Genomic DNA, 12769 nt, shown 5'->3' on the forward strand with positions numbered 1-12769 from the left:
GTAATGAATGAAACCAGAAGCATTGAGAATTTCATCACTTATGGTAACAGAAGTGTCTTTCCCTTGCCATACACCCACGTAAGCAGCTGATTAAACAGATCTCTATTTGATCAGCTGCCTTGGATGAAAGAGGATGGATCAGTGGTCTAATAGTCCCCTGATGTCTTCACAATGAGTACCTGTCATTGCCCAAAGTTATGACAAGGTGTCTTGTCCCCCCCTTTTTCATAGCAATAAAGTTAAATAAAACAAATTAATAAAGAGGTAAAACAAAAATTGAAAGTGCCCCTCACACACACATAGGTGAGCATGCATATGTAAACAGTGATAGCACCACACATGTGAGGTATCGCTGCGAATGTCAGAGCAAGAGCAATATTTCTAGAGTCAGAGTTCATGTTTGACTTAAACTGATAACCTATCAAGGCTTTTAAAGCATCACCTATTGGCAATTTTAGGTGCTATAGGTTGTCACCATTTCACTGGCGTGCACAATTTAAAATCTTCTTGACATGTTTGGTATCTATTTACTTAATGTAAAATTATCTTTTAGTATTATACAGTATTACGTTCTGTTTGTATGCACGAAAGCATATTTTTTCCTAAAAAAAAAAAATTGCATTTGATAAATGGCTGCAGAAATACTGGGAAACATTAAAATTTTCTACGGCAACCATTTCATTCTCCAGGGCCTCTGATTTCAGAAAGTATCATGTTTGAGGGTTCTTGGTAATTTTCTAGCACAAAAATACAAATTTTATATATGGAAATTGTATGTATATAAAAAACTTAGGGGGTTCTTTTATTTCCTCTCTTTATTAAACAAACTGTGAAAAATTCAATTAATATCTGTTTTTTCTGCTCTATTCCTATTGGAAACCCTTCTCCTAACTTCCTTAAATTGTGGCACAAGAAGTGAGGGAAAATCTCCCCACTAGGGAATAGACAGTAAAGTATGACAGGTTAGGAGTGGGACTTCACTTGGATTACAAGGAACCAGTAATTTAGTATAAACTCACCTTTGTAGGATTTGAATACTTTTAATAAACATTGTGCTTCCTCTTGGATTTTGTTTTCTATAGATTTCTTTCCCATTCCAAAGTCCCGTAACGTTGAAATTGTAAACCTTCTCATTGCCTTCCAGTTCTCTCCATGAGCAAAGATTACACCTTAAAAGAATGTACTTTTTAATAATTTATCTAGGCTAATAAACATTTAGTTCTCCTTACTGAAATACTTTATAAGTCACCAATTAATCTTAATATCAACTCATTATACCCTAATAAACTGTTTATTCTGGGACTGTAAGCATATCTAAACCCAAGAACAAAAATGCAATACATTGCTGTCTACCAGCCCTTGGATGTGGTGACTGCATCCACTTTCTTTTTTGCAGGCTTTTTTTCTTTAAATTCTATTGGTGATCTGACCAGCAATACATTTTCTATACTGGGGTGACAATGCTCACTCATTGTACTATATCTATGGAGGTAAGGCATTATCACCTACAAAAGAGTACTGGGAAGAACAATAACATTATAGAGATGTCAGATCATTACACTGGAAGTTACAAGGACACTGGATTTCTAGCAGATATTTTCCTGTACTTGAAGAAAATGTACTTTGTGTGAAAAAAGAAAACTGATGCAGCCACTGCATCTACAGTAAGAATTGATAAGCTACAATATGTTAAATTATGGTTTTTGGGTTTACATTTTTTTATGCGTTATATATCATTAGATTTGTAGATAATATAGACAAAATTCCCTTGCAAAGTGCAACTCCCCCTGCAAATTCTACTTGACTTTATTAAATCAACCCCAGTGTTTACTCCCTCACAACATCTTTAACCGGTTCAATACCGGGCAATTTCACCCCCTTCCTTCCCAGGCCAATTTTTAGTTTTCAGCGCTGTCGCATTTTAAACGTCAATTGCGCGGTCGTGCGACGTTGTACCAAAAAAAAATTGACGTCCTTTTTTCACCACAAATAGAGCTTTTTTTTGGTGGTATTTGATCGCCTCTGCGTTTTTTATTTTTTGCGCCATAAACAAAAGAAGAGCGACAATTTTGAAAAAAACACAATATTTTTTAATTTTTGCTATAATAAATATCCCAATTTTTTTTTTTAAAACACATTTTTTCCTCAGTTTTGGCCGATACGTATTCTTCTACATATTTTTGGTAAAAAAAAATCGCAATAAGCGTATAGTGATTGGTTTGCGCAAAAGTTATAACGTCTACAAAATACGGGATAGATTTATGGCATTTAAAAAAAAAAAAAAAATTTTAATTTTTTTAGCGGCGATCGCGATTTTTTTTGGTGACTGCGACATTATGGCAGACACATCGGACACTTTTGACACATTTTTGGGACCAATCACATTTATACAGCGATCAATGCTATAAAAATGCATTGATTACTGTGTAAATGTGACAGGCAGTGAAGGGGTTAACCACTAGGGGGCGGGGAGGGGTTAAGTATGTTTCCTAGGGAATGATTCTAACTGAAGGGGGAGGGGACGCACTAGGGGAGGAGACCGATCAGTGTTCCTCCGTTCTGGGAACACAGATCCCTCTCCTCAGAGCTGACAGGCTGTGGATCTGTGTGTTTACACACACAGATCCACATGCCGGCCCGGTTAACGGGCAATCGCGGGTGTCCGGCGGACATCGAGGCTGCCGGGCACACGCACCTGGTCCCGAGGAACGCGGCGGGCGCGCGCACGCCCCCTAGACGGCCGGGAATTCCAGGACGTCATATGACATCCACCCAGGATGGGAGATCCCATCTGTGGACGTCATATGACTATGGGTGGGTAGGGAAGTGGTTAAGCATGTTAGAAAGCAAACCAATGCAAACATTTCGTCCCACTGAATCACTACTATCACTTATTTACTGCTACTGTGCAAGTGCCATCCTAGCCTATCTGAAAACTCCATAAAGTTTCAGTCCAAATCTAATGGACCTTGAAGAGGAGCATACAGCAACAAAAACCTGACAAAGGGTTAAACCCATGCCAATGTTTTCTAAAATGAAATTGTACATTTTGTCTTGGGCAGAGTTTCATATAATTATGTAACATAATGTGTATGCTAATTAAGGGGAGAGGTTAATTGTTCACAAGTGTTGTATAACTTTCTGTTCAGCTCAAATTTGAGCTGGCTCACATTGGAATTGATAGCTCCCATTGAAATTGTGGAATTTTATCAAGTGGAGAGTTAAAAAACCCCAGTTGAAAACAGAAGTCTTCTAACCTGCAAGTGCCTTCTTAAATTTACTGTAAGTAATATTAATATTGTAACTGGGATAATGCGTGCTAGCAAGGTTGAAGATTTGGCTCAGTGCACAGTGTGCCACATGTATATAATAATGGAGCAACAGCTCCAGGATTCCACTATGACAGATGTGAGCAGGTTGACCTTCTTGAGGCCCACATTAGTAATCTGGAGGAGCAAAATGCAATCGGAACAAACAACCTTGAAAGGAGTCTTCTGCTCACTGAACAGGTGGTTAATGGGTTTGATGTGGAGGGGTAGGTTAGAATGATCAGGTAGGAAGATAGGTTAATTTAGTTACCTGTGAGAAATGAAAGATCAGTCCTGTGTTTGAATGCCCAAACAAATTTGCCAAGTTGGGTGAAGATATGAGGGTGGCAAACTCGGAGGTGGCAGCCCTAGATGTCTCTGCTACCCCTAACAGCCAGAATAACAGCCTATCTAGTAGGAGTGGTGAGGGTTATCCCGGAAGGCCTAGACAGTTGGTGGTAGATGGGAATTCTATAAGCAGAAGGACTGATATAAATGATAGAAGATTGCCTCAACCAAATGATTTGCTGTCTATCTGGTGCAAGAGTTCAGTATGTGGTGGACAGTGTTGAAAAATTACTGGTAAGGGCTGGGCATAACCCAGCTGTCTTGGCCAATGTTGGGACCAATGACAAAATACTTGTAAGATGGAGGATCCCTCCAAGGGTATATTCTCTGGAATATTGCCTGTACAATGAGCAACACAAGAAAAGCAGGGGGAGCTTTGAAAACGGAATGTATGGCTAAAGACCTGGCATACGAGGAAATGATTTTGGTTGCTAAAGTACTGGGTTCACTTTTTATTGGTGTACAACCTATAAGCTAAAGGAAGTTTTCACCAAATAAGGGGGTCTGCTATGCTTTAAGAGAGGTTTATGGGTAGGCTGGATGAGTATTTAAATGAGGATTGTGGGCAGAAGCAGAATTAGATTACAATAGGGCAGACAAGTCAGACAAGGGTCAGACACGAATGGGGGAAACTGGGGGGAAGGCTATGGAAGGTGATGAGATGTTTCCCATGTTACAAACAGACATTGGAAATTGTATTTATTAGTATTTTTGTTTAGTATTAACTCATTATTAGTTCTATGAAAAAAAAAATGCAAAACACAAGTACAAGGACAAAGTTGGAAGCATTGGTGCATGAAGAGAACAATGATTTAATTGGTACTGTTGAATCCTGGCACCATTCTTCACATGATTGGGCTATTAAAAATCCTGGCTATACTCTCTTTTGAAGAGACAGGGTAAAACAAAAAGATGGTGGTGTCGGTTTAAGTATGAGAAGTGATCTCACTGAGTTTTTAAGAGGGCCTTGCCGATAGATTGTGTGATGAGGCTGAAGCATTATGGGTGGAGTTGTATATGGGTATGCATACTTTAAAGTTAATTAATGGAGTTTGTTAGTGGCCACCCAGTGTTATTGAGGAGTTGGGGACTCAGCTCTTTTCAAAGATAGAAAGGACTGGGACAGTGATAACAATGGGGGATTTTAACTACCCTGAAATTGACTTGAGTTATGGTACTGCTGGAATAGTAACAGGGAGGAAATCTATAAACCTATTACAAGGCAATTTTATGGTACAGTTTATAGAAGCCCCAACTAGGAATGACGCTCTGTTTGACCTGGTAATCTGTAACTATGCAGAGCTTTTTACTAATTGATAGGATGCTTCTGGATCCTATAAACTCTAATGTTCATATAAAAAACATGTGGGTAGCAGTGACCATATCATTATTGCATTTAATGTTAGCTGTAAACAACAAGCATCTATTGGAAAGATAAAAACACTAAGCAAATTTTCCAAGGCTGAGGACTGCTCTCCAAGTCTTAAATTGGAGATTGTTTGTAAATGAATGGAAAACTGGCTAAAAGACCGTATTCAGAGAATAATGACTAATGATTAGTGGTGTAACACAATGTTCAGTCTTGGGACCCTTACATTTTAACATATTTATAAATGATATAGCGGTTTGGATTAAAAGTAACATTTTGGTATTTGCAGATGAAACCAAGCTATGCAGTGAAATAACCTTTCCAACTTACAAGCTGATCCCAATGTACTAATATGCACTATTTAATTGGGAAACTATGTGGAAAATTAGGTTTAATATGAGAGAGAGAGAGAGAGAGAGAGAGAGTGCAGAGAATGGCAACCAAGCTGAGAAGCGTCATAGAGGAGCTTAGCTCTGAGAAAATTAGCTGAACTGAATTTATTCTCTAAGAAGAGACAGTTGAGGGGATATGATAGCCACTTATAAACACACACTGTAAGTCAGGGGTCTCAAACTGGTGGACCTCCACCTGTTGCGAAACTACAAGTCCCATGAGGCATTGCAAAGCTGACAGTTACAAGCATGACTCTCCACAGGCAGAGGCATGATGGAACTTGTAGTTTTGCAACAGCTGGAGGGCCACCCGTTTGAGACCCCTGCTGTAAGTGATTCATATAGCGAACTTGATGTTGAGTTATTCACTTTCAGGTCATTACAGAGAATGGGAGAAACTCTTTACATCTGCAGAAAAAGATTTAAACTCCACATATGGAAAGGCTAAGAGCTGTGAATATGTAGTATAGACTAACTCAAGAACTAGTTCTGGCCAGCTTGTCAGACTATTTTAAAAAATCTGGCTACATAGCTAAATGTACAAAATATAACTGGATAATAAAATTTACAGGTAATAAACCAGGATTAGTTGATCCAGTGAATATCCTCCTGGGGGTTAAGGAAGGAATATTTTTCCCCTGCTAGAGAAAACTAGATCATGCTTCATTATGGGGTTATTTTTTTTTTTTTTGCCTTCCTCTGGATCAACTGTGGGTATAGTATTGAGTAACTGGAGGTTTTCTATTTGTTGTTGTTTTTTTATTTTAATTCTAAATGGCATTCTTGATATTGAACACGTACCGTTCATCTAAATATTTTAAAACTGTAAGGGTTTTTTTTATTGTGTTATTTACCATTTCCATTTGATGTTTTAGCAGAAATTGCGTTATCTGGTCTTTCATAAAATTCCTCTGCATGGTTGATAAGGGCATCTTTAATGACATCATAACCACATAAGACAACCATCTTCTCTGCAGCCAGCTGGATGCTAAATACGGGGCCATACTCCTCAGAAAGCTATAAAAAAATGCAAAAAAATGAATTATATATTGAGAAATGTTTAAAACAGAAAATTGAATGTATGCCTACATATTTGTGGCTTATCTGTACTCTAAACCATTGACTTTGTATACAATATTGGCCACTAGGCCATATTAGGGTAACTGGCATGGCTGCCATGCACTTTAGGGGACTATAAATGCTATTAATGTCTGCAGTTCTTGTGTTAGGTGCTAAAGCAGCCATCAAGTCAAAGTGGGCGACATGATATTGGGGGCACTAGTGGGAGCTTGCTCTGGGTCCTCACTACTGGGTGGGTTTGCTTGGACTTTGTGTGGGGCTGTGAACCCAAAATACCAGGCTAATAACCATGGGTTTTAAGGTTGTAGAACCTGTTGCAGTCTAACCACTTAAAGTGGTTCTCCCAGACAAAGATATTCAGTAGGATGGCAGAGCATGGAAACTTCTTGCTAGTTCAATGTTTAGTCGTCCACTTAACAATGTCTACCTGAGGTGTGTACTAAGCATTGACTGATGATCCATTGTGTCATTTATTGTACAATGGCCCTAGTACTCTCTGTTCAATACCACTGATCTGGATTCAAATTCAGCTAGTTTGATAGCAAGCTCTTGTATTGTCACTTGCTGCCAGCACACTCCATTTTTTTCCATTAGTATTATAAACACCTTGTCTTACATAACCAAATGTACAATTTATATTTACTTGTTTTGTCTAAAAAGTTAAATAATGTTACAAAGAACAGCAGAATAAGTGTGTTATTACCTTCAAAAAGGCAAAGTGAGGTTTTTGTACATCAACCATATGCAAGCTTCCAATGAATGGTAGAGCCTTTGGCCCTGGAGGGTAGTTTTTGTATTTTTGCTTTTTTTGGTCATTATAGGTTTTGACCAAAAACAAGATGACTACGATGGACACAAGAATTGTCACAGGATCCATGGCAAATGTGTCTTCAAGTCTAGAGGGAAAGGGTGAAATAACAGATAGTCAACATGAAACATTTCACATTGCAAGAAGCAAAAACAATTTGCTTGTTCAAGTTTATTCTAACCAACATTTTTGTTTGGTTAGGACAGAGTGGTGAAAACTTAGAATGTCTTTCATATTTTAAATGCTGTCTGGGTTCCACTGCAGAGGTTTTTCTACCCTTGATATGAAGGTAAACTCCAGTCGAAATTTTTTCCTTTGAAGGTGTGTTGCCTTTGTCAGGTTTTTGTTGCTGTCAAAGCAGCAAGTGCTAGAAAATATCCAATGGGAATGAGAGAGAAAGGGGGAGAACTTCTCGCAATCTTTTTTTTATTGTTATTATCATAGTGTCAACTGCACCCCAATTTCTTGCATAAGGTGTCACACTCTACCTTAAAGTGTCACTAAACCTACATCATAAACTAGCAATGAATGGTGTATTACATGCTTTTCATACATCCCACAACCAACAATTATTTCACATAACAGGGTTTGTCAAAACATTTGTTGGAAATGTCTCAAGTGGAACTAAACTCACCTTCCTTTACATACAAGGAAGCTGCTATCTTAACCTATGTTTGCTGTGAAGTTGCAATGGTGCTGAACATGTGATTAGCTATGACACCAGCCATTTGATGACATGATAGTTTGGTTAAAAGCTGACATAAACACACTAGTAACTGTAGCAGTTATCATCCAATGCATGCCTTGAATGTAACTGTTTTGGGAAACGGTTAAATCGGTGGGTTTACTTCTGCTTTAACAAAGTCCATTATTGTCATCTCGCTACTGACATTCAGTTCAATAGGAGTTTTATTTTTGATATAATGCTTTCCAGGGCACATTTATTTCAAAAAATATTTAGAAATGCTTTTCTCCATCTAACATTGATATTGCTCAAGTTATTAGGATGAAGGCATTTCCCCATTTACAAACTGGGCTTGGTAAATAATACTTTTTCAATCAGGGTTCTGTGGAACCCTTGGGTTCCACCAGAAGTTTTCAGGGGTTCCTTGATCATCGGAGCAACTTCTATCTCTCAGATACGTTTTCAGTGACATCAATGATCTTTTTAGGAAACAAGGAAGGCGCTTCTAAGTGCAGCACACCAGTAATTTATTAAGACATGCACACAAGTCTAAAAGGGCGCAATGGCGCAATTTTGACATCACTTCCTGTGCGTGCATTCCACACCAATCCTGGAAGTGTGGTGGCAATGTGTTCCACCCAGCTGAGCAGACACTGAGTGACAGCGACCGGACCCTTTCCTGGAATATTAATTGTTATGAGTCCGATTACACCAACTGCTTCTAAGTGTTTTTAACCTTGTGTCTTAATAAATTACTACTGTGCTGTACTTAGAAGCACCTTCTTTGTTTCTTATCTTCCCTGCCAGAGTCTACTTCTACTCCTTGGAGTGCTGCTCTAGTGCTCCCTTAGTTCCAGCTCATCCCTTCCTTGGATGATGACTAAGAGTACCAGTACATAGAGGGTGTCTCTTAGGCAGAAGCACACTATGAACTTTTTTCTTTCACCAATGACATTTTTAGCTATTTATTGGAGTGTAATTCCTTCCATAACAAAAACATTTAGGTAGCATTCATCCCAGTGACCATCACACTAATCTCCAGTGATCTCTAGCTATAGTAATTATTACCAGGGACCAGAGAGCTATTTCAAAGGTTTCTCCAGGTTCAAAAGGTTGAGAAAAGCTCTGGTAAATCAACCAACAATTTCATTAGAATAGAAGTAGGAATCTGCAAAAAAATTGACAAAATACTTCACCTGGAGAAGAACTATATTTTATGCTCTGTCTTATGCTCTGTCCCTGGGCTTTACAGCTTTTGAATTCCAGGGGGAGAAGGGTCTGAGTTTAAGGGATTTTGATTCATGTATGGCCACAGTGGTTGAACAGAAGTTGATCTACCAATCGACTTCTGTTCAGTCACCCTCTTGGATTTTGCTTGATCAGTGCTGCAGACTATATCCTGCAGCACTGACCAGTGTATTCTGATGGCAAGGAAGTATCCCCGCTATCAGAATACAAAGACACAGCGGGGAGGATTCCCCCATTCATTTCCAATGTGTGTTATAGAATGAATGTTTCTTGAATTTTGAATGTTACATCCAGATCCAACCCTAGGACGCTCTTGGTCCTGAAGTTGCTTGCAAAGACTGTCCTTTAACCACTTGAGGACCAGCCGCTGCAGTTATACTGCGGCAGGTTGGCTTCCCTGGGCGAGCCATCGTAGCTGTACTTTGGCCACTATAAGAGCACTAGGGGGCGTGACGAAGGAGCCAATGAGCGTGCCTGGGAGTCGCGATGTCTGTCGGGCATCCGCGATCGTTCCTGAGAGAGACAGAACGGAGGTCTGTCAATGTAAACAGACAGATCTCCGTTCTGTCAGGGGTGAGGAGACTGATTTGTTGTTCTTATCGCTTAGGAATAGTGATCTGTCTCATCCCCCAGGCAGTCCCATCTCCCCACAGTTAGAAACACTCCCTAGGACACACATTTAACTCCTTGATCTTCCCCTAGTGTTAACCCCTTCCCTGCCAGTGACATTTATACAGTTATAAGTGGCTACTTTTAGCACTGATCGCTGTATAAATGTCAATGGTCCCAAAAAGGTGTCAAAAGTGTCCGATCTGTCCGCCGCAATGTCGCAGTCCCAATACAAATCGCAGATCACCACCATTACTAGTAAAAAAATAATAATAATAAAAATGCCATAAATCTATCCTCTATTTTGTAGACGCTATAACTTTTGCGCAAACCAATCAATATACACGTATTGCAATTTTCTTTACCAGAAATATGTAGAAGAATACATATTGGGTCCTAAACTGAGGAAGAAATTTGTTTTTTAAAATTTTTATTTTGGATATTTATTATAGCAAAAAAGTAAAAATTGTTTTTTTTTTTTTTAAATTGACGCTCTATTTTTGTTTATAGCACAAAAAAAAAAAAAAACACAGAGGTGATCAAATACCACCAACAAGAAAGCTCTATTTGTGAAGAAAAAAGGACATCAATTTTATTTGGGTACAGCGTTGCATGACCGCGCAATTGTCAGTTAAAGTGAAGCAGTACCGAATCGCAAAAATTGGCCTGGTCATTAATGGGGCAAATCTTCCGGGGCTGTGGTTAATAGTTATTACTATTGGTGGTTAATAGTTATTACAATTCTAAGATGGATGTTCCCAGTTGCAGCTTTAATTTCCCCTTTAAAGCAGGTGTCCTGTAAAGCCTTCAACTCTACAGGCTGTGACTTATGATTTATTTTCTCTCATCTCCTTCTCCCATAGCTACATTATAAATCTACAGTACTACATAACATTGTAAGATGGAAGAAAAAAAACTAAAACAAACAATACTTTACCCAAATATCCGTCGGTCACATAGGCACTCTCTGTATCTGAGTTACAGATGACAGCTATTTTCTAGTTGAAGATAGTGACAGTACATATATGCATTTGACAGTATTACATTTCTTTGTACAAGCTGAATAGAAAATACATACATATATAAACAAAAAGGAACAAATCTACAGATCCTAACCTTCACTGCCGGTGTTCTGGAAAGAGGTTGGTCTCTTCTTAGACGTTCCGTTCTGTTATCCTGATTCATGTGTGGAGCTTTATATAATCAGTCTGTTGATATTTTACTTCAGAAAGTCCAATGTTACGCCTCTTTTCCTCCCCTACTGCAATAAACACACATCATGCTGTACATACAATGTTCTAAAGGTTGATGACCAAACAGAATATTGGTTAACATTCAAAAAAAAAAATTAAATCAGAGAAGTTTTTTGAGCAGGTAGGAAAAAATAAGCAATGTATACAGAAAGATCCAGTGTATATAACCAGCCAAAAAAGCCACAATGTACAGCACATTTTTTATTAGTAAGAGAATACAGTAGGGCTGCAACTAACGATTATTTTATAATCGATTTGTTGACTGATTATTGTTTCGATTCATCGGTTAATAACCTTAGTTAATATGTAAAGTTAAAAAAAGGCAATTTATTCTTAAATATCTCCATGCAGTGGTAAATATAAATAACCAACTATATGGTTAGGAGCAAAATATCTAATCCACTCTGAGAATAACAGACAGAAGAGATATACTGTATATACTATTAGAGGAGATATACTGTATATACTATTAGATGAGAGAGATACTGTATATACTATTAGAGGAGATATACTATTAGAGGAGATATACTGTATATATTATTAGAGGAGATAAACTGTATATACTATTAGAGGAGAGATATGCTGTATATACTATTAGAGGAGATATACTGTATATACTATTAGAGGAGATATACTGTATATACTATTAGATGAGAGAGATACTGTATATACTATTAGAGGAGATATACTATTAGAGGAGATATGCTGTATATATTATTAGAGGAGATAAACTGTATATACTATTAGAGGAGAGATATGCTGTATATACTATTAGAGGAGATATACTGTATATACTATTAGAGGAGATATACAGTATATACTATTAGAGGAGAGATACAGTATATACTATTAGAGGAGAGATATACTGTATATACTATTAGAGGAGATATACTGTATATACTATTAGAGGAAAGATATACTGTATATACGATTAGAGGAGAGATATACCATATATACTATTAGAGGAGATATACTGTATATATTATTAGAGGAGATAAACTGTATATACTATTGGAGGAGAGATATACTGTATATATTATTAGAGGAGATATACTGTATATACTATTAGAGGAGATATACTGTATATACTATTAGAGGAGAGATATACTGTATAAACTATTAGAGGAGAGATATACTGTATATACTATTAGAAGAGATATACTGTATATACTATTAGAGGAGATATAGTGTATATACTATTAGAGGAGAGATATACTGTATAAACTATTAGAGGAGAGATATACTGTATATACTATTAGAAGAGATATATTGTATATACTATTAGAGGAGATATACTGTATATACTGTTAGAAGAGATATACTGCATATACTGTATACTATTAGAAGAGATATACAGTATACTGTATATACTATTAATCTGGTAAATATCACCAGACTCAGAGATCAAATTTTTTTATTTAAAAAACAAACAATGTCTTCCTTCAAACAAAAATGTCATTTTAAGAACGTTCGTTCGATTTTCTAATCGTTAGTGGGGTCAAATTGACGTTAATTTTCAACCACAGTGACAGGAAAATTTGGAAATAGCAAACTTCTTGGTCAAAGGAATTTTCAGACAGTGTATGTGGTTTTTGTTCAGAAATTACATTCATTTTAAAAACAGAATGTTAGAAAATTTCAAACATTCTTTCATTCAGCGAATGTATAA

General features: G+C 37.4%; 1 protein-coding gene across 1 annotated transcript in view; it reads right to left on the reverse strand.

Annotated features, from left to right (window-relative positions):
* Positions 1-11101, reverse strand: part of LOC141141149 (uncharacterized) — a 140747-nt gene extending 129646 nt beyond the window's left edge. The window contains exons 1-4 of the mRNA XM_073628854.1: positions 10964-11101; positions 7201-7393; positions 6272-6434; positions 1020-1169 (exon numbers count right to left, since the gene is read on the reverse strand). Coding sequence (XP_073484955.1) covers positions 1020-1169; positions 6272-6434; positions 7201-7374 — 487 coding nt within the window. The 5' untranslated portion in view covers positions 7375-7393; positions 10964-11101. The remainder of the gene's footprint in view (positions 1-1019; positions 1170-6271; positions 6435-7200; positions 7394-10963) is intronic.
* Between the last annotated feature and the right edge of the window lie 1668 nt (positions 11102-12769).

The sequence above is a fragment of the Aquarana catesbeiana genome, linkage group LG04 (genome assembly GCF_042186555.1).
Source record: "Aquarana catesbeiana isolate 2022-GZ linkage group LG04, ASM4218655v1, whole genome shotgun sequence".
Lineage (NCBI taxonomy): Eukaryota > Metazoa > Chordata > Amphibia > Anura > Ranidae > Aquarana > Aquarana catesbeiana.